The sequence below is a fragment of the Crocodylus siamensis genome, chromosome 2 (assembly GCF_052110815.1).
Source record: "Crocodylus siamensis isolate JL-2025a chromosome 2, ASM5211081v1, whole genome shotgun sequence".
NCBI lineage: Eukaryota > Metazoa > Chordata > Crocodylia > Crocodylidae > Crocodylus > Crocodylus siamensis.
The window spans coordinates 281,660,908-281,683,410 of record NC_143396.1 but is presented as its reverse complement, the minus strand read 5'-3'; the positions used below and the strand labels follow the sequence as shown (position 1 = coordinate 281,683,410).

At 46.0% G+C, this 22,503-nt stretch overlaps 1 protein-coding gene across 3 annotated transcripts in view; it reads left to right on the top strand.

Annotated features, from left to right (window-relative positions):
• SYNE2 (spectrin repeat containing nuclear envelope protein 2) overlaps window positions 1-22,503 on the top strand; it is a 280,784-nt gene that overhangs the window by 215,684 nt on the left and 42,597 nt on the right. For all 3 annotated transcript variants that reach the window (XM_090034211.1, XM_090034213.1, XM_090034212.1), the window contains 11 exons: window positions 926-1,105; window positions 2,810-2,938; window positions 3,329-3,483; window positions 3,803-3,950; window positions 4,497-4,591; window positions 6,287-6,521; window positions 8,698-8,892; window positions 10,126-10,251; window positions 13,214-13,369; window positions 21,138-21,296; window positions 22,257-22,423. In XM_090034211.1, the coding sequence (XP_089890337.1) occupies window positions 926-1,105; window positions 2,810-2,938; window positions 3,329-3,483; window positions 3,803-3,950; window positions 4,497-4,591; window positions 6,287-6,521; window positions 8,698-8,892; window positions 10,126-10,251; window positions 13,214-13,369; window positions 21,138-21,296; window positions 22,257-22,423 (1,745 nt within the window). The remainder of the gene's footprint in view (window positions 1-925; window positions 1,106-2,809; window positions 2,939-3,328; window positions 3,484-3,802; window positions 3,951-4,496; window positions 4,592-6,286; window positions 6,522-8,697; window positions 8,893-10,125; window positions 10,252-13,213; window positions 13,370-21,137; window positions 21,297-22,256; window positions 22,424-22,503) is intronic.

Sequence of the window (22,503 nt, the reverse complement as noted above, 5' to 3'; positions counted from 1 at the left end):
TGTTGGCCAGAGTGAAATTTTGTAGTATTGTTGCTTTAGAGAGAAATTACAATGGTTAAAAATTAAACAGGGAAGTGGTGCTGGCTCCTACCCTAGGGATCTTTAAGAAGAGGCTTGATGCCTCCTGGCTGGAGTCATTTGAGTCCAGTTTTTTCTCCCGCCCAGGGTTGGACTTGAAGATCTACAAGGTCCCTTTGACCCGACTTCTGTGATTCTGTGATAAACAGGACTCCAGGACAAACAAAATGTGAAGCTGTTCTGGAGAGGATGGATATTCTAATTTCACTCTCTTTATTTCCGTCAGATCTGTAATACTCTTGAGTGCCAGGAATTATTACTGGTCAATACTGTCCCATTGAACTTGGGTTTTACAAGGCATTGAAGAGAGCGTGTTGGGCACATTACCTCCTTCAGCATTTCCAAAACTCCCAAATTCATATATCCAGATAGCTTGAAAGTCTGCCTTCAATAAGGCGTATGGCTTCATCTCCCTGATGCTGCTCTTAGACTTCTCAGTATCAAAAGCAGACCCAGAAGAAGGGGACGCAATTCTCATTAAAGTCAATGAAGTTGCAGCCCACAGCATAGTGGCTGAATTGTACTCGGGGTGCATCTACACGTTCACTAATGTGTCATAGTGCGTATTAAGTTTAGAAATTAAACCAATGTGCAGTAACTGGGTGCACACCTTTGTAGTGATACTACTCAGCAGTAGCCTAATAATACTGCACAGTAGTGTATTAGCATTGTTTCTTCTGTGACGCAGTACTGTGCAGTATTATTAGACTACAATGCCTTTAGCGTCTCGTGTTGACATGCCCAGTGTGCATCAACAGAAGAGGTTTAGTTACAGCAGTAAAGGATGCCAAATGAATAACGTGCGCCAACAGAAGCCTGACTTTATATTCCTCATCCTTCGCTTTAGAAATTGCAGCATGGCCTTCAAACCCTGAAGGGAAGCCGCCTCCAGATTTCTGAGTTGTCAGAGCAGATAACACTGCAAGCTGATGTAGTTGCACAAGAAGCTGTTTCAGAGAAGCTGCAACCTCTTCAAAGGATAACGTATTTGGAAAAGATGTTACAGATGAAATCAAATGAATTCGAGGTACTTCTTTGTGTATTAGATTAGCTCTTGATACAGTTTAAATCTTCAACAACATCCTGTTATTCCGGACATCCAATTTGAATTAAGTAGAAACATGAATGGATAGTGCCAGCCGAGTTAAGAAACAGTAAGCCATCCTGCGTAAGCAGGTAAGGAAAAGGTCAGCCTCTCATTTCATGCCTGCCATCTGTTTGTCCGCCGTCCATGCTATACGCTTGTAAACCAGGCCATTAATGTGCCAATGGAACATTTTAGGACTGAAGCTGGTTAGATAGTGGTTTTCGTGTCTTGTGGACATTTTAGCAATTTCATAAACTTTTCTGTTAAGCCTTGGGACTAACTTGAGACCTTTCAATGTGTTTTGTTAAAAATGAGACCGATCCACCTCAGAATAGCCAATAGCCTGGGCACTGAGGGTTTTCCTTGGGATGTGAAAGACGTGGGTTCAAATCTCTGCCCTTAAACAGGTAGAACAGGCCTCCCATATTAAGAGTGTATGTGCTAGCCCGGGGGGTTTCAACCTTTTTTAGTAAGTGTACCTCTGCCATCCAGACACGGGGGAGCGGAGGCAGTGTGGGATGGTGGATGGTGGCTGCAGTCACCGCCACATGCAAACTCCCCCCACTCGTCCCATCTGACCAGCTGGGTGGTGCCTGTGCGGCCCACAGAGGGGCGCTGCTGCCCTTGCTCTGCCTCAGCCCTGCTCCTGGGAGGTGGCGGTGCAGGCTAGCGGGTGTTGGTGCTCCATCCCCACCTGCCCACGCGTACCCCCTGGGGCCTTCCCAAGTACCTCCAGGGGTACGCGTACCCCCAGTTGACAACCCCTGTGCTAGCGACTGGACCAATGTAGTCACGGTGGATATCTCTTCCTGATCAGAGGGAAGTTCCATCATGGACTTGAGAAACTTTCCCCACAAAAGCTTTGTCAAAACTATCTCCTGTGAAAAGTTTAAGTCTTGATGAATTGGCATTTTCCAGTGGAACACCATTTTGTTAAATAATCTCCAACAAGCTCTACTTCATCTCAGCTTCATGTCTGGAAGCCAGGTTTCTTTCTGGGGAAGAGAGGTTCTTTTTGATTTGTATATGTGGCACTACCACTTGTGCAAAATTGCTACATGTCATTTCTCATCAGTCATTTTCTCTTGTGTATATTTGTTGCTTTATCAAAAAGTCATTCTTCTGTAATTCTTGCCATTCATTCCCTACAGAACTGTGATTTTACTGCTCTCAGCCAAGGGATAAAACAACACCCAGTTTCTCCCAACCCTGGAGATGGGAAAGAAAGGAAAAAAAGGAGTTTCCCAGTGCTCATACTTTTTCCCTCTCAAAAGATCAGTGGGGTCACAGTCTCAATGTTCCTTCCTTGAGTTGGAGCAATAGAGGAGTACCCATCACCCACCTTAACTCCCATAGACCTTACATAGGAACAGATTGGACCAAACTCTGCATATGGTAGATCAGGTAGTGAGGACATGTCTATGAAATGTCTATGACCATTTCAGTGAGCTTCCTGCTCCTTCTGACCAGTTATGTCCTGGCTCCCTGAATTTACCCCAAACTGTGCCATTCCTAGAAGCAGACCTTTGCGTAGATGACCCATGTTTTTCCCTGTTCCTTCAAGATCAGTGTGGCTCTTCCAGGATTTGTTGCTCTTCTGCTCAAATATGTATTATTAACCTGCTTATAATCTCTCATCCCTAGTTCAATCTTTTGCAACTGGAGGATTTCAAGAATTGTTTGGAAACACTGGAAGGTCGTATTAAGAAACCCGTAGAAACTTTGGAAAAGTTGTACCTACACAAGAAAGAGGAAAACTCTGAATTGCTCATGGTACACTCAAATATTGCAACTCTAAGATAAATAGTGGTTAAGTGTGATAGGTTACAAGAAGGATTTGGGGTTGACATCCTTCCCTTTTTCCAAAACAGTCTGTGAATTTGAGTATCTTCTGTTCCCATGAGTGGCCTGTCCTGCCTTTTGCTCAGGCAGTTGTACAAAGGAAGCTTGCAAGCGCCAGTTCTCCAAGCTTCCATTCCCTGCATTAGAACAGTGCGTGCACGGGGTGATATGGTCTAATTTGGGAATAGCCTGCATCCTCCTCTGCCTGTATATAAAGCAATGATTCCATTGTACTCCTAATATTATAAAAATCACATTTTGATATTTCCTGGAAATGGGAAAAAGTAATGACTTGCATCTATTTTAATCCGTTGTTTGCAGAGCCACTTATTGGAGCTAGCTGCACTTTCTCCCGAAATAGAAAACCTGAATGAAGTGAGTTTCAAGCTACCACTTAGCGATTTTGCCATGAAGAAACTACAGAGTTTGACTCGACTGTGGGGCCAGAAGACAGCAACAGCCCTAGAGTGCTGCAGGTAGGGAACACAAAATAATTACCAGCTATTTCACCTTCCAGGAAGAAAGTTTTAGAAAAACATTTTATACAAGTAGCTCCACAGATTTTTGAGGAAGCATTAATTTCCAGACTAATTCCTGCAGCTTAAACTAGTAACGACAAATTATAGTATCTTTATGTATATTGTTTATTTGGAGCAAAAGTTTGTGGCTTTATATGCCTTTGTCCAGAAACTGGCACAATGAGACTGTGATCATAATTGAGCCCTTTGTTAGAGCATAAACACTTGTTACTAGAAAACGTACAATAAAATAGCTCCTTGATTCCTCTTTCTGCAGTGAAGTTGAGGGAATACAATCTGATGAAAAGAATTTTCATCGGAAATATGAGAACTGGAGAAAGTTTCAAGAGAAGATGAAAGAGTGTTTGCAAGCAAATATTCCTGGCAGATTTGATGACCTTCAGGAGCATCAGAGAATATATGAGGTAATAATATAGCTCTTCCCATTTCCTAAATAACTATATAAAATTAATTCTTCTCAGTGGGATTATTTGGAGAGAAAAGTACTACTCAGTGTGATTAAGAATGGCAGAGTCAAGATCATTGTTCACTAGCTAAAGTTTAATGCAATGCAAGGAATGCGAGTCTCATTAAGGAGTTCAACATGCTTCAGGCTTGCTGTGGTACATAACCCCTGATTTGTCCAAGTACCAAATATGAATATGCCTGTTGAACTATAAAACTACTCTCTAAGCCATGCAGAGTACCCAGAAGTTTGGACAAATCCTGACTTGAATTTAGACAGCCACGCTTGCCCATTTTACAATGGTAATGTTTGAAAATAATGCATCTTGCATATCATGTTTGAAAGTGCTGTATTTTACAGCAGCGTTTGAGAATGCTGCATTTATTTACACGTAAAATGTTACACTGATGTTCTGATAGGAGAAGTCACGATTTTTCAGCAGCCGAAGTTGTTTAAATGTCTGTCAGGAAATGAACATACGCTCTTGTTCTTGCACCCTTTTTAGAAGCTGCAAGCAGAAATTTCTGTAAATCAGCAAATATTTAATCCCATCATATCCAAAGTGCTTCTCTTCCTGGAGTCGGAAGAAGCAGAAAAAAGGTAATCATTTTTTTTTCCTCAGATCTTCCAGAAAATAGGGCTGGTGATACAGGAGGTTGCATCCTTCCCCTGAGTCAATATTGAATAAGTGCCCCTCAAGCTTTAAAAGAGACTGTAAACCCTGCTTCTAGCTATACATGCATTAAAGATGTCCCCATGCATTTTGCAAGCAGGGAGAAGAATGCTGGTGGTCTGGCCTAAATCCACTTTAAGTGGTAACTGTATGTCCTGCACCCCAAATACAATTCTACCTGTAGTTTCTGCTTAGACAAAAGATTCTTTACTGTCAGCCTTAATCTGTGGTCTTGTTACTGTACCCTGTTATAGCAGGTAAGTTGACAGGGGAAGAGATTGTAAAAGCCTGTGCAGCAGTAAGGTGAGAGAGCGCTTAAGAAGGTCACCTGTCTACAGAGCTTGCTGACTACCCATGTCCATCATCTAATCGTTTTAAATCCAACACAAATCTAATTGGGTAATGAAGAACCAAGTTGGTTATTGCTACTAACTACATCTCTGAAATTGCACTGATATACCCTTTGGTTTTATGTGCAGCCCCATCTTCCATAAAGAACAGACACATGACAAGTGTTTAGCCTTCCCCCATTTCCTCTTTTACTGATGCGTCATCCAAGAATTATGCTAGCTGAATCCATGTTTTACTTGGCTTAGGCCCTGTAGACTAGGAAAAAACATCTTATGTATCAAGTTAGAGAAAAAATATAAGATCAACAAAATGGTTTGAATGGATTCTGCAAAACATTGCTTTGTTTTTGTATTGCAGACAGGTTCTAAACTTGTTTTTTTGTGGCTCACTACAGCTCTAGAGCAGTGGTTCTCAACCAGGGTGCTGCAAGATCTTTTTAAGGTATTGCATGATATTAACACTGTTAAGTATGCAAACAACCTACATATGCTTCACAAGATAAGCCCAAAGATTTAAAATAGGAATCGATGGCATCGAAAACATTCTGACCTGTTGTGGTCGTTCTGAGTTCTGTGCAGCAGAAGAATTACTCTTTTGTTTTCACTGTCAAAAAATGAATTAAAACTAAGAGTTGGCATTTTGTGAGGGGTGCCTTGAATTACTGCTCTAGAGGCTTGAGTTTGAACCCTACTCCATGCTTATGCGGCTAAAAGCTTTGCCCAAATGACCCAGCTTTAATTAGGGCACATGGCCATTCAGGCTGGAGGGAGAAAGGTTATTAGACATGATGTTACCAATTGAGTTCTTCATGTACTGTTGTCTATAAAAAATGGTGTTTATTAACCATGCTACCCCAATGGGCTGATAGGCTTCAGTAGACTTCAGGTTTGACATTTTTGGGTGCTGGGATCTAAGTCTCACCTTCCCTGTTACATAGTAGTGAAGGGGTTGCATGTATACCCTGGTTAAAGCACAATAGAGATTGTCATTTTGCAAGAGGGGCAGAAATCTATTACTACAAGTATTGACTTCCATCTGCTTTGAGCTTGCGTTTGTCACAGTTTGCTTCAGAGGGAATTGAACTCTGTGTTGTGTGGAGCAGCAGGAAGAATTCTCCTCTGTTCTTGTACCACGTTATAGTTTCGTGTCATAAGTTTTGATGCCAAGATCTCGTAATGCCCTGTTTTGTTTTGCAAACTGCTGGAAGACAACCTTAAGAGAAAGATGTTGATGTGTCATATTAACACTCTCCAAAATGTTTTCCTCTTCAGAACAGAGTTTGTCTCCAAACTTTCCTTGTTGAAGGAGGAATGGCAGAGTGACATCCGGATGGTTCAGCAAAAGAAAAATGAGATTGATGGACGAGTGAAGCAGTGGCAGCACTTCAGGGTTTCTCTACAGAATCTCTCAAAATTTCTTACCGATACAAATAACTTCATAACTGCTGTGAAGTGCCAAAGCAGCTACAGCCTTTACCATCTGCGGAATTTGATCCACAATTTCAAGGTTATTGTTTTATTGCTTATAACCAAATGAGACAGTCCTGTTTTTAAGACTGAAATAACACCTCTCCAGTAAAATGAAAGAATTATAAAAGCAAGCACTTTGGGAACAAAACAAGTGTCTGACATCTTTTTTTTAAAATATAGTATAGGCAAGGCCACAATAGGTGTTATCGCAAAGGAGAAGTCTCTTCCTGAATGCTGTTTTTAATGGTTAGTTTATGACGTGTAGCTATATGGGTTTATGTATCCCTTATCAAAGATGCTTCCTATGTAATATAACTACCTATATGTATCTTCTCCTAAATTATATGTCTAAACTTTTTTGGAATCATACTAAAATTTGGCCTTAGTGATGTTTCATGGCAATGAGTTCTACAGGGGCTGAAAGGCACCTTGTTCAAGCTTGTGGATGACACTAAGATGTGGCAAGAAGTGAGCACGTTAGTAGGGAGGGACGGGCTACAACTAGATCTGGACAGGTTATAGGGGTGGGCGAATGAGAATAGGATGGGTTTCACCACTGACAAGTGCAGGGTGATGCACCTGGGGGGAAGAACCAGCAGGGGAACTCCCTTCTCATCAGTGCAGAGGCAGAAAAGGATCTTGGAGTCATCACTGACTCCAAGGTGAACATGGGCGGCAGTGTGGGGATGCAGTTAGGAAGGCCAACCGCACCTTGTCATGCAACCACAGATGCATCTCGAGCAGGTCCAGGGAGATGATCCTCCCCCTCTATGCGGCACTGGTCAGGCCGCAGCTGGAGTACTGCCTCCAGTTCTGGGCGCCGCACTCCAGGAGGGATGTGGACAGCATGGAGAGGGTCCAGAGGAGGCCACTCACATGATCAGGGGGCAACAGGGCAGGCCCTACGAGGAGAGGCTACGGGACCTGAACCTGTTCAGCCTCCACAAGAGAAGGCTGAGGGGGGATCTAGTGGCCGTCTATAAACTTACCAAGGGGGACCAGCGGGGAATGGAAGAGTCCCTGTTCCCTTGAGCACTACCGGGAGTAACAAGGAATAAAGGCCATAAGTTGATGGAGAGTAGATTCAGGCTGGACATCAGGAGGCGCGACTTCACGGTCAGGGTGGCTAGAATCTGGTAGCAGCTTCCGGGGGAAGTGGTGCTCACTCCTACCCTGGGGGTCTTCAAAAGGAGGCTAGATAATCACCTAGCCGGGGTCGTTTGACCCCAGCATCCTTTCCTACCCATGGCAGGGGTTCGGACTTGATGACCTGCTCAGGTCCCTTTTGACCCTACCTACTATCAACTATGACTTATGTCCTCTATTAAAAAAGAATCAGCAGCAGCATCATTTCCTATCAGCTTTAAGTTTCTTGCTTTCCAGTTTAATTGAATGCCCCTTTGTATGTTAGGAAAATGAGAAGACCAAAGCCACCACTTCATCAGGCATTTAGAATATTTGTTTTAATCCCTCATTAACTACTGCTCTGCCTGCATTGACACAGTTCATTAATGCTGGAGCCTCAGGACTGTTCTCACTGCCTCATGCACTTGCTGCCGGTCTGGTTTGTTCTGTGCTTGTTTTTTCCTGCTATGAAAGGTGACCTGTGGCAGATTTTTAAAAATGAACTTTGGTGCCTCCATTGCTGAAAAGCCTTTCTTCCCTGCTTGTTTTTTGCTAAAAAGTAACAAGAATGTTGCCTCTAGTCTTTCTTGGTTTTAATGGGAGGCTTGTTATGGTTCTCTGCCAAAGGATGTTGTTAGCTAATTTTTACAGGTGAGAAATGATGTGGTCAGTCTTGAACAGACTTCTGGTATTTCTCCAAATTGTGGCTCAGTCGAAGCAAAAGGTGTTAACCAAAAACAGTTGCATAAACTTTTAATTTGTTTTGTTTTTTTATTGTATGACTAACAATCGTATTTTCTTTTTTGTTGCTCGCTATTCATACTCTTGACAGCCTCCTTTCACTAGATACAAAATCATTAGAGGGTCTTGCAGTCTAGCAAGTGCCTGAAATTTTAATGGAAAAAAGCATTAAAAAATGCAGGTCTTTTTATATAGATACATATAAGACTGGTATCCTTTCTTGCTTATTTATTAATTGCCTTTGATAGTCACCTTTTAAGAAAAGAAGTGCACAGAGAACAATTTTTTTGTAAAACTCTCTGGTCTTGGAGCAGACATTTAGAATGGTGTTGTGGTTTATTTTCTAGGACAAGGAAATACTTCTACAGAGGTGGCAAACCACATATTTTGGAGCCCTTGATATAGGGGAAAAGTTACGTAATGTCTCCGACCGGGAGACCAGCACTGAAATACAACAGGAGCTCAGCCAGTTACAGGAACGCTGGAATGAAACTCAGGTTCAAGTGGAGAAGATCATGAAACAGCTGCACAGCACCCTGCAGGTATGGACCACATGCTGTCAGAGGAGGGGCAGCGCACACAAAGGCCTACATCCTTTTCTTTCTGCACAGGGGAGATGCAGCATGGTTTGGCAAGTCCTAGAGGCAACCAGGCCAGTGGGCTGAGGAAGGTGCAAAGTGTGTCCGCAGAGTCCCAAAGGCTGTAGTACCTTCCTGGCTCTTTTATGGATGGGGCTGCAGCATTGCCCACAGAAATTTGGCAGGGGGATAATGACTGTGGCATCCAAGGATAGACAGAGTCCCTGAAACCAGTGTCTTTGACTGGAGGGGATAGCAGCTCTGTTTCCCTACCAGTACCCTTGGAAGGGTGTATCTCTCGGTCTGTGGCCATTTAATGTTTTACCAGCTCATCTCCAGACTAAGTCACATGATAGTAAACTTTGCTCATACTCCAATGCGATTTTTCTGGAGGAATTGATGACTCCCTGGGAGATGACTCCCTGCTGGTTTCACAACTGTAGATGCTGGTGCCTGTGTGGAAGGCCCAGGTCATGGACTCATGTCTGTGTTGAGGGGCTGTGCTGCTGCATGTATGCTGTTGTGAGGAACCTTTTTAAGACTGTAGTAATGCTACTTAACTCCTTTCAGGTTTTACAGCTGCAAAGCACTCGGGTCAGACATTCAGACCAATGCCATTAGTCATTCCTCATTACTCTCCTATAGAGGCTTTGCAAATGTAGTCTGTGCCAGAGGGAAGGCCTGCATCCCTCCTCATACCCATAGCCTCTGAAAATAAGGGGTTAATCTATGCATATTTCTATCCTGAGGTACATTTATTGTCATAGCTGATCAAAGCATAATGAGTCTGAAATGTAAATCATGATTTAATTGCTCTCCTGTGTAAAATTACGCTCATGAGACTCTCAAGTTTGAATAAAGTGAGATATGGGCAGCTTGAGCAAAAATATGCCATCAGGGGAATATTAAACATGAAATTATTCAGTTCTGCCACAAATCCATGAATAAAATTCTTTGTGAGAATGAGTCTGTCCACCAAGAACTTAGTTCACAGATTCACAGAAGTTTAGGGCTGGAAGGGACCTTGTGAGATCATTGGGTCCCGCCCCCTTGCTCTGGGCAGGAAAGATCACTTTTAAGTGATCTCTTTCAACTCGTAAAGCAAATCAAGTATGAGATGACTCTTTTTTAATTAACTACAGTGTGATATGTCACTTTTCATTTCCATCCATAACTTTTTTACTTGTGCAAAAATAGAATTGGGACTGCTGTGAAAAGCAAATAGAGGACCTGGAGAGCAGGCTGCGAGAGCTCAAGGCACAAGAAAAAGAACAACTTCCAGAAGAACATGACGAGCTCCACAAAGCTAAGGAACATGTGAAGGTATACCTAGGATGTGTTGTATGAAAGAGACTCCTTGTATAATACTTGAGGATGCATCTACACGTTCATTAATGCGCTTTTGCTAATGCGTACTACATTTAGTACCTCTGGGCATGTATAAATGAGCACTGAGGCTGCTCCAGCGTGCTGGAATTCCAGTGCATCACAGCAGACTTGATTAATAAAATCTGCTAGCTTGTGGCAATTGCTGTCTTGTGTATCGGTGTCCCCATGCTTACAAAAGGCAGCAGGGGCACTGGAAGCAAAGCTTGTCAAATGAGCTTTAGTTCAAGTGCCCCCACTGCCATTTTCAAGTTTAGGAGATGCAGTGCTTTCATTAGAGCGGCTCTTGGAACTGCTGTATTTAAGGTGCCACCTCCCCACCCCTGGGGCACGTGTAAAAGTGCCCTCCATTGTGAGGTACTAGAAAAAGGTGCATTCACCTTTTTGAATGCACATTAGCCAAAGTGCATAGTTTTTTTTGTGATGTTTTTTAATGTGCAGATATACCCAGTAACTCCAGCAGGTGATTTTTGCCTGCTTCCTTGGTGAAATACAGTTCCTTCACAATACTGGGAACTTCTCTTCTGACTATCTGACATAACATCCTAATATCTGCTTTTGAGTCCAAGTTCTCTTAAGAAGTTTGGGTGAAGCCATTAGGAACCTTCTGTGCTCTTTTATTGCTCCAAGTCAGTTATTGCTATGTCCTTGATGTGGCTCAGGTTTTTTCACTTCTTCTCTGCCTGTACATTATCAGATTAGAGAGGTCCCATTATTAAATTCCTTTCAACCCATCTGTCACCTTACAGTTTCCTTTCAGAGTAGCTGGATGTTTTTACTCATTGGATTATTAACAACAGAATCCTCAGGGACCTTATTTGGTTGTGTGTCTATGAAGCACCTTGCACACATGTAGTAATTAAATAATTAGAGGAAAGGAAAGGAAGGCTAGAGGGGGGGAGGAGCTGTTATTGTCAATAGTGAAAGACTTTGCAGCCAATATCACGCCACAAAAAATATTTTGAGTGCAGGAGCCATGTAACAATTCTGCATGTTGCCTGCTTAGTCTTTAAGTCATCCTGGTTACGAAATAAATTGATTTGCCTTTGCGAAAACAAGTAAGCCGATTAATAACACAGCTTTGGATGGTTATCAGTTGCCTGAAGTCTTTCTGATGCTTGGCTGCCTTTCCTAAAAGAACAGTCTTCTATAACTTTTGAGTATCTGTATCTACGCAGCATTTTGTAAAATTGTCTGCAGCCTGCCGGCTCTTAGCTGCTACCACCTCTACCAGGAAGGGAGCTTCAGCAGTGGGAAGAGACAAGTTCCAGTTGTGCTAATGGAGGCACTTCCCTGAAGTCCAGGCTGTAGCAGAGCACAAGCCCCAAATGGTGTTAGGGAGCATGAGGACCTGTTTTCTGCATGCTCTGTTTTTCGGGGCGGTGTTGTTCTCATGCCTAGAGTCTGATCTAAAATCCAAAGAAATGTCTGTCCCCACTGGCCTTTGAATTAAGTTTTTCATTTGTGCATATGTTAATGTATAACTTTGCACTCCTGCGTTTTTTCAAGGCGTAATTTGTTGCGAACAGAGACTTATTTTTAACTAGATACGTGGTGCTCAACAGACCGGATGACTGGCATGGGCCAGATTCCTGTGTCCCAGCTTGGCCCTGTGCACTGGATGCAGCGGTGGAGTGATCCAGTGTGCCAGTGTGATCCAGCATGCAGGACCATAATTTGACAGTGGGGGAAGCAGTGGCTGTGCTATTTGCCATGGCTCTGGGAGCTACAACAATTAATACTGCTACAGGTCGCACACAGCCAAATTTCTGGATCCCTGAGGAGCCCCTGGGCTAATGGACTGGAGGCTGAGCACCACTGAACTAGATGATCACACCTTTTTAGTTTAGTAGGTTAATATTTTTTTTTCAGTGTCTCCTTTGAAAGCTGAATGGTGAGTCTCCTTTCAAAATTTAAATGTGCTATTCAAAGGGGCTGTTGGCGTAGGAAAAGGTTTCTGGATCCTTAATACTTTTTTCCGCCCTGTTCACCTCCCTGGAGTCAGTGGGTTTTTTTCTTTGTCAGCAGAAGGTGAAAGGTTTCCTGACAGGTTTCATTGTAAAATGTAGCTCTCCTTCATTTGCGAGAACACTGCCATTTCCTTTCTCTGCAGACTGCTGGGCAATTACTCCTCTCCTTCAGCGAGAATTTAACACATTACTTGTAAAAAGCCATCAGAAAAAATTATATCCTTATGACAGTAGGAATGGGTCTGTCTTTACCTTTCTTTTCTTAATTGAATTGCTTAGAAATTTCAAACTGAAGTGGCTGGCGAGCTGCTAACAGACCAAATGCTTGGAATGACGAAATTCTGTGTGGCCGCAGGAAAACTGGAGGGAAGCGGGTTGTAGTTTCAAATAGAAACCAGATGTGGAGGAAAATATGCATTCTGGCAAAAAAACCCAAAAACCGTGCAAAGCATAAGAAGTCGTGGTACATTTATTAATTGAAGTGCATTTGCAATGCGTTTCTGTGTTCTGCTGGGGGCTGCAGGATGGCAGGTAACGCCTAGAGCATATTTTGGTATTTTAAGAGATTCATAGGAGGCTTCTTTGTGGCGCCAGTAGGAAACGTGCTGCTGACCAGCAGGCTCAGGCCCAGACCCAGAATGAGGTACATTGGAGGACACCCTCTAATACAGCTGAAGAGAAGTCCATGTTTTCTGCTAAGCATTTCCCTGCCTCTCCTATGCAGAAAAAGAAAAGGCAACAGCAGCTGAGGAGCCTGCTCCTAGCAGAGACTTTCTCAGCCGTACCCTTCTGGCTGCGCCTCTGCAAATTCCCCTCCTCTCTCTCTGGTTTCCCTTCCCCCACAGGCCAATCGGGGGATTAGCCAACAGGTTTGGAAAAAAACAGGAGCTTAGTGTAAAGGATTGTGTTCCTTGTTTTTTTAAATGCAGGGACTGGAGAAGTCACTGGCAGACTGGAACGAGGACATGAAAGAACTCAGTAATATGAAGGCAGACTTGGCTCACTGTATCCTTGCAGAAGATGCGATGGTGCTGAAGGAGCAAGTAGAGCATTTGCACAGACAATGGGAAGAGCTCTGTCTGAGAGTAAGTTGCTGAATACAGCGTTCATGTTCCCGGCTCCTGGCACTGCATTTGGGGTGAGATGTCTTGGGGCCTAAGCAGAGCGGAAAGTGGCATGCTGTAGTCGACAAGAGGGGAATCTTTTTGAGCACTATCTGCAGATGCCGCTGCTTTTTAGAGCTGAACAATCGGGGTGAAAGTTAGTCTGGAGGCTGTTCCCTTTGTTTCCAAAACACAAAGTGCCCTAGTTAAGCAAACTCCTTTAATAAGTGTGTGTCTGAAGTGCGGGAGTGAAATGAAGTAAAGGGCTATGGCAGTTTGGGAGGCTTTGTTCTAGCTCACAAAATGACAACGCAGATAACTAAGGGGAAATGGGAATAGCCTAAAATGAAGGATGGAAAAACTTTTTCGGGGGGGAAGGGGGAGGTTGCTGATCCTGCCACCCACTTTTCATCTTCTGAATTCACAAAGGGATGATATGTTGTGGAGACTGACTTAAAAAACAACACCAAGAAAGCTAATCGGTGAAATGTTCACGGGAATCAGCAACGAGGAGCTAAACTTGTTATGAAGCCTGTTCTTTTGTGTAATGTATTTCCAAAACTGTGCCTGAGCTGTCATGCAGCGTTGACTGTCCTTTGTGGCCTCTTGCTGTATTAACTTCAGTTCAGCACAGCTTTTACATTTTATGGGACTCAGTTCATCAACGGAAATCAACTGGGCTGAATTTAGCCCTTTGTTTTAGTAGCTTAGCTTATGAGTATTGCAGGAATGCATTTTTATGTTTGTTACTAGTGCAAGGCAGTAAAAAAAGAGCAAAATATTATTCTAAATCTTGATTTTAAGGCGGCTCTGAGCGAACAACACGTAATCACAGAGTAACAAAGGTCACGTTTTGTTGAACAAAAAAAATAATAATTTGGGGTAAATTTATTATCTTGGGGGCGCAAATCTTACCCAGGCAAAGGGAACTCCAAGGGAATTCTGTTGAAGAAAGAAATGCAGGATCACACTTTGTGTGAACTTCCATGTGGGGGAAATGTTTTTATCTTTGCTCCAAGTGAATATTTTGCCATGAGCCAAGGGGCTGATCTAGTGAAAATACACGCACTGTTTTCCTTACTAGTACAGATTACGTATACTGATTTGTAATGCCAGAATTAACTGCATGGGATGGTATTGGGCATCTGTTGGAAATGCACGTTTCAGCACTTAAATAAAGGAAACCTGATTTTCCTGTGGGTGCTCAGCATGTGTACTTTGTCTTGGAGTGCCCAGCAGCCCTAAAAATCAAGCTATTTTTATGTGTCTACCTACAAACTGCCCAAATTCATCATCTTTTAGCCATTGCACTTTAAGTTCAAACATGCTATTAAAGCATGTAGTCTGAGAGATGAGCTGGAGCCGGAGACTTAAAGACTTTGTATTCTTTGCGGGCAATTGAAATTTAAATGCAGAGCTAAGAGAGGCTTTAACAGCCAGACACTGCAGCTGTCATGGCTATCACAGAACGGCTGCCAGATGTTCGTGCTGGAAAGGACAGGGAGATAAACAAACAGCTACAGCGCAGATGCATTCAAGGGGATTATTGTTTGCATAGCTGCCATTGCACGAAACATGTCGGTTAACAATTCATAGCAAGAAGAAACATAGTGTATTTTAACATGTCTATCTGGAGGTCTAGTATGTCTGCAGGCATGTTGGCTAGTAGTGCAACTTCTGCTTCACAGAAAGAGGAGTTAAAACCACAGCAGCAGTATTACAGAAATGTGGTCCCATTGGCAGCACAGGAGGGAAGAGTGGCTATTTTGAGGCCTTTCCCCTCATTTCCTGGCAAAATCCCAATAGGAGCCCCTGGGTTACGGTCTGTCAGACAGAGCTCTGTGAGTGGCAGGGGGCTGCTGTTCCACAGAAATGTGCCCATTTAACCAGGCAGAACGGAAGTCGGAAGAGTTGAAAAGGAGTTAATGCTGCCTCCGTTAGCATTGTCATCCCCTTCTTGCCAGCTTAACAGAGGAGACGCATTGCAGGTGGCAGGGGGTGAGTAGAGAGATCCTGCAAGACCAGTGTCACAGATGCAGAGGAGTACTCATCAATGGGGCAGAGGTCCTCAGCCAACTGTTTTTTTTGTGGTAGTTTTCATCCTTAACCAAGTCATACTCCTTTATACAGCCCTTTCAGCCCCATGTAGCAGGAATAAAGAAGCCATACAGATGTAGGGTTGTATTTCCCCAACCTATCGGTTTCCAGTACATGAAGAACATGTAGGGCAGTGGTCACCAACCAGTGGATCTCAATCCACCGGTAGATCTCAGAGCCTCTTGAGATAGATCTTGGGGTCAATCCGAGGCTGGGGTGGGGGGTTGAGTGCCCGTGTGCATGCACACACGTGCCCCAGCTCAGCAGGTCTGTCCATGGGGGAGGGAAAAGGCAGGGGCGAGATCCAGGCCGCCATGGTGAGGGACAGTGCTGCAGTGGCAGGACCAGGGGTAAGTTGAGTGGAGCCCCAGCCGGGTAGGTCTTACCTGCTGGGGAGGTGTGCCCCAAAATAATTTTTTCTCCCTCTGCCTTGATCTGCTCCCCCACTCCCGCACCATAGACTTACATGCCGGGCAGGGAAGAGGAGGGTAGCAGCAGCGCACAGTAGATCTTGGGTTGCTTTTAAATGCCAACGGTGATCTACTTAAAAAAGTTGGAGACCACTGGTGTAGGGCCTATGTTCTCACAATGGCAAGGGCAAAAGATACAAGGCCAAAAAAGGGCTTTTTAGTTGTTCCTGTTCTCTCACTGGCACTTCCAAGCTTCACACAGGCTAAGGACAGATGTTCAAAAAGTTTTTATTGGCTGGAAGTAGGGGTGCAGCAATAGAGATTTTTGGGGGCCAATACTGATAGCTGGTATTTAAGGAGTCATATTGGCTGATAGCAATCTGGTACAGCTGCCATCAGCTGGTCAGTTGGTTGTGGTGGAAGGGGAGGAGGGAGGGAAGGACTGTGGGGAACAGATCAATGCCCCCTGTGGTGAGGGAAGGGGCAGGGGAAGGCGCTGCCCATCTGGTGGGGGGGGCATGGGATGGAGCTGCAGCTCATGGGGGAGGGGGCTCCCACTGTTGCTTGCACCCGGGGAGGGTGGGGGGGGCGTGTGCCCCCAGACCTACATGGTGCCAGGTGGGCTGCAGCTGTGAGGTGGAGCCAGTGCTGAGTGGGGCTCTTCTCACTGGGCTTTTCCAGGTGCTTAGGTGGAAGTGGGGTGTTCAGCCAAGGCAGCGCGGGGCTGGGAGTGGAGCTGCAGCAAAATCTGTTTTGGCTACAGCCTCCTTCCAGCACCACTGGAGCCTGTTTTGAGCCCAGCCCCTGGCGAGAGGAGCCCTGTGCAGTGCTGGCTCCAGCTCCACCCTGCAGCTGCAGCCCACCCCACACAGATCCAGGGGCACACACCCCCTCCACCCTCTCAGGGTGCAAGCAGCAGCAGGAGCCTGCCCCCTTCCCACCACGAGCTGCACCACTGTCCCACGGCCCCCCTGCCATCCTCCCTGGCTGGGCAGCATCTGGCCCTGCCCCTGCCCCCTCCTTCACCACAGGGGGCACTCATCTGATGCAGACAATTTTCTTTACATCAGTACCAATCTGATATCTGACCAATGTATTGGTGGACCCCTAGCAGGAAGCTATTGCTTGTGGCTTTGAGTTAGGCCAGCCATGCATAGAGTTTCAATGAAAATACTTGACTACCCCAGAAATTACTGCACATTTTTTCATGTGATGTATTTTGCCCAAATGTTTTGTTTTTGCAGCTTTTTTTTCCTTTTTTAGAGTACTAAAAATTGTAACTTGTACTTTTGTCATGTCAAGTGTATGGACCTTTGAAGGGAGAAGTTCAGATACATTTTAAAGTCTCTAGAAATTACTTAAAACAGTTTTTCTGTAAACATGAGGCCACTGGAAAAGTCTTAGAATAAATACTTTTAGTGACTAGAGAAGTGGATGTCATCTCTCCAGTGTGATGATGCAAGTGTTGCTAGGCCTAACAGTTCGCATTTAATCAGAACTTAAAAATACCACAGGTCTAAAAATTTAATTTTTCAGTCCTGGGTGTGTGCTGCCCATAACTTCAGAAGGAGATCTTCCCCCTCTATATGGCACTGGTGAGGCCGCAGCTGGAGTACTGCGTCCAGTTCTGGGCGCCCCACGTCAGGAGGGATGTGGACAGCATGGAGAGGGTCCAGAGGAGGCCACTCGCATGGTCAGGGGGCAGCAGGGCAGGCCCTACGAGGAGAGGCTACGGGACCTGAACCTGTTCAGCTTCACAAGAGAACGCTGAGAGGGGACCTGGTGGCTGTCTATAAACTTATCAAGGGGGACCAGCAAGGAATTGGAGGCCCTGTTCACCTGAGCAGCTCCTGGAGTAACAAGGAATAATGGCCATAACTTGTGTGAGAGTAGGTTCAGGCTGGACATTAGAAGACACTATTTCATGGTTAGGGCAGCTAGGATCTGAAACCAACTTCCAAGGGAAGTGTGATGGCTCTTACCCTGAGGGTCTTTTATAGGAGGCTTGACAATTACCTAGCTGGTGTCATACAAGCCCAGTATTCTCTCCTACCTAGGGCAGGGGGACAGACTTCAAAATCTACTTAGGTCCCTTCTAACCCTACATCTATAAATCTGTTCATGACAAAAATTGTTTGATGTGGTTACCTGTGATAGCAGGTGACTGGTTTCAGCAACTCAGAAAGTGCCTTCTTAGTTTCATAGTTTCTAGGGTCGGAAGGGACCTGAGCAGATCATTGAGTCCGACCCCCTGCCATGGCAGGAAAGAGTACTGGAGTCAAATGACTTCAGCAAGGTGTACATCTAGCCTCCTCTTAAAGACCCCCAAAGTAGGAGCCAGCACCACCTCGCTTGGAAGTTAGTTCCAGATCCTAGCCGCCCTGACCGTGAAGTAGCGCCTCCTGATATCTAGCCTGAATCTACCCTCTGCCAGCTTGTAATCTTCTAGTCTCGTGTTCCCGAACGGGAGCAACCACAAAGCTTAGACCAAGGGCAGGCAATTATTTAGGGCGAAGGGCCGCTTACTGAGTTTTGGCAAGTCATCGAGGGACACATGGGTAGCCCCACCCCTTGATAGGTGCCCCACCCCCTGGTTGCCATCTTGGGACCAGAAATCCCGCTCCCTAATCCCTGACCATTGCCACTAGTAGTTTTTTTCCCTTGGGCCCCAAAAGTACTCTTTTCAGCAAGAGGGTTTGCCATCTCAGAACCAGAAAAATACCAAATTATATTCTAAAAACCAAGCATATACTGCAGCATTCATTAATATAATTTAGGAAATATTTTTGTCCTGATTTGGAGGCGCTTGTGTAGTGTACATAGAGGTGCTAGTATAATAGTTTAAATTAAGTCTTATTCTTGTATATTGTGGGAGTCTGAGTATAGGTTTGTGGGTATGCGGGGTGTGGGTGTCCGTGTGGGGTTTGTTGAGGGTGGATAGGTGTGGGAGTGTAGTGGTGCGGGATGTGGGTGTGTGTGGATTTTGTAGGGGGCTGTGAGTGTGTGGAGGGAGGGTGGCTGGGGAGGGTTGTGGCTTGTGTGGAGGGGGAGGGTTTGCCCACAGCCCACCCCCCTGTGGCAGGCAGAGCCCCCACCAGTGCTCCTGCATGCCTGGGCTCTGCACTCCTGTTGCTCCTGACCCCGGGGCAGGATTGGCGCAGGCCCCATGCTCCTGCTCGCTGCCACTCCCCTATTTGCCACCACCATCCTTCTCCTGCCACTTCTGCATCCCTTCCCCCCCCCCACCCACCCCCCACAGCACCACATCCCAGCTGCTTCTGCAGTCCCGGCAACACAGCCGGGAACCAGGCGGTGCTGGAGCTGGCGGAGGAGCAGGGAAATGGCTGTGGTAGGCAGGTGGGAGGGGCAGTGAGCAGGCACACAGAGCTCAGCAACAGCTGGGCAGGAGTGTGGGGCCCGCACCAGTGCACCAGGGCTAGTACCAGTGGGGCCCAGAATAGGGCAGCAGAAGTGTGGGGTCTGGGCCAGCAGCGGTCTAAAGGAGCTGGGCTGGCTCCTCCATCACCCTGCTTGAGCAGCACAGCCCAGCTCCATACAGCCCCTGCCAGCCCAGACCCCACGCTCCTGGACAGAAACTGCTGCTTGGCGCAAAGGGAAGCGGTCCCTCTCTCACCCGCCGCTAGGCAGTTTTAGATGTGTCCATGCCGCGCTAGGCTGCAGTGCGGCTTCTTCACGGCCATCTCTGTGCCGCCCAGTGCAGCAGCCGTGGTCATGTGAAGCAGCTGCAGAGCAGCTCACAAGCAGCACTGAAGGAGCCACGCGTGCAGCACGGGCTCTGGGTGGACACAACTAAAACTGCCCAGCGTGGAAGGGGATGGGCTGCTTCCCCTTACACTGAACAGCAGTTTCTGCCCAGCCACTACTGCTGCTGCTCAGCTCCAACAGGCAAGCCTGGAGCTGGTGCAGGACCCAGGCTCTGCAGCAGCAGCGCAGGACAAACTGCTCCTCAGTGCAGGACAAACTTGGCCCCTCTGTCTCCTGCTTCCAGCACTGCCTGGTTCAGCCACTCAGAGCCCACGTGAGCCTGCCTGTGCCTGGTCTGCACTGCCACTGCTGCCCCACGGGGCAGCCCAGAGGCAGCAGTGATGTAGCAGAGATGCAGGACAGCCCCACGTGGACTTGGGGCAGCTGCAGCAGGAGGCATCGGCCATGGGGAGGGAACCATTTTTCTCCCATGCTGAGCAGGAATTTGTCTTGCTGCTGCTGCTGCTCAGCCCAGACAAGCGAGCATGGGGTTGGGGCTGTGTGCGCTGGTCTCTGTACTACAGGGCTGGAGTGGGGAGGACTGGGAGTGAGCAGGCACATGGGAACCAGCAACAACCAGGCGGGAGTGTGGGGCCTGTGTCTGTGTCCCGGGGCCAGGACCAGTGGGCCCAGAGCAGGGCAGCAGGAACTCAGGGTCCCAGCCCAGGAGCCCTGTGGAGCCGGGCCAGCTCCCCTCTCTCCCTGCTGGTGCAGCCCAGGCTGGCTCCACAGAGCCCTGCCAGCCTGCACACTGTGCTCCTGCCACCCCTCTCTGGGCCCTGCTGGCGCTGGCCTCAAGGCACCAATGCTGGCCCTGCACTCTCACACACCTGCTCGTTTCCAATCCCCGCACCCCCACCACTGCTTTCCCCGCTTTCCTGCCCACCCGTCGGCCACTCTGCACCACGTGGCCACGTGGCTCCCGGCTGCATGGCCAGACCGCAGGATTCAACAGGAGCCAGCCCGGCCCCAAGGACTGGGGCGATCGCCCGTGGTCCTCTCCTGCCTCCCCACCCATTTTTACCTGAACTTCTTGCTCCCACGCAGGGAGGCATGAACAGCCCCATGGTCCCAGGCCAGAAACCCCTGCTCGGCAGAGGCTTCCGGCTGTGGGGGGCCGGGTTGGGTGGGCCTTGTTTTTGCAGGGTCCTGCTGTGGCTTCCCCTGTGTCCTACTGCCCCTGGCTCCTGTCATCTTTGAAAGGCAGCCTGGGGCAGATAAATATTAATTTTCTAAATTTTTTAGGGGCCCTGCGGACCAGATAGAACAACTTGGTGGGCCAGATCCGACCCACGGGCTGTATTTTGCCCACCCCTGGCTTAGATTAATGCCTTTTTAATGAAGTCTGCTGTGATAATATAGTGTTAAAAAGAAACAGATGCATATTGTTGTCTTGCATACTTTCAAATGAGATCTGTCATCTTTGGCTTTCTATTGTGGGAGGCATTGACAGCTGTCAAGTGTATTCCTTTCCGTAGGTGTCTCTGCGTAAGCAGGAGATAGAGGACAGACTCAATGCATGGACTGTGTTCAATGAAAAGAATAAAGAGCTGTGCGCGTGGCTGGTACAGATGGAGAGCAAAGTATTACAGACCGCAGATGTCAGCATTGAAGACATGATAGACAAATTACAGAAGGTAAACAGGAAATCAGCTTTTCTGGAACCACGTTCTAAGAATTCTTAATAGATAAACCCTCACTAAACTACCAACCTAGGACCCTTACAATCCATAGCTAGAAGATGAGACCCTCAGTTCCTGTCTTCATCCCAACTGATGATCAGTCATAACCCAGAAAGAAATCCTTGTGGATTATAACATAGAAGTTCACTGTCCTTATGCATGGGAACCATGCTTCCTGATGGGGAAGTACAAGACATACAGGAACTTAGTATTATTAAGTGAACACAGAAGCTCCCTTTCTCATAAGTATCCTTTGGAGGAGATCTTTGGGGCTTCTAGTAGTGATTCATTATTTACACCTGTTCTAACCAGCATCTGCTGTGGTAAAAGAGCTATGCAGTAAATACATTCAGAATGATCCCAGGAAATGTGCAGTAGTTTCTTTGCTAGGTAAACTGGAACTCACTACAACCAAAAATAAAACTAAACCTTTAGAGTGAGATGGGAAACAAACCTGACTTCCTTCCTTGACATAGAACTCAATTCAATTATAACATATCAACTTTATATAGACAGTGCAGATGTTCTTTCCTTATGGCTTCATGGGTTCTGTATTTAATCCCAGCTCTCCTGCATTTAATAGCACCATACAAATAAAAAGTCCTTTGCACTGGAATTTGGATTTTTTTTAAAGTAGCTCAATTAACTAAATAAAATCAAAAGAGGAGAGCAGAGGGACATTTTGAACTTAATGCCTGCATTTAGGAATACTTACTGTGACACTTCCAGTTTTCCACTGAAAATGAGATGTCAGTATAATGTTTTTGTGTATTTCTGTAGAAACCTTAATCCTCCCGCTTCAAGTCTGCCCCACTTATATATATACCACCACCACCACATCCCAGAAACATGATTTCACCAAGAAATAGCTGTCTTGTCTACTTAGAATGAGTAACACTTGTATGCATTTGTCAGGACTCCATGGAAGAAATCAACCTGTTTAATGAAAATAAACTACATCTGAAGCAAATGGGTGACCAGCTGATCAAGGCTAGCAGCAAGAGCAGAGTCACAGAAATAGATGACAAGCTCAATAAAATTAATGATCGCTGGCAGCATCTCCTTGATGTCATCGGAGCACGGTAAGAAAGGCGTTTCAGGTCTCTGAGTCACAGAATCATAGAAGTCGGGTCAGAAGGGACCTTATAGATCTTCAAGTCCG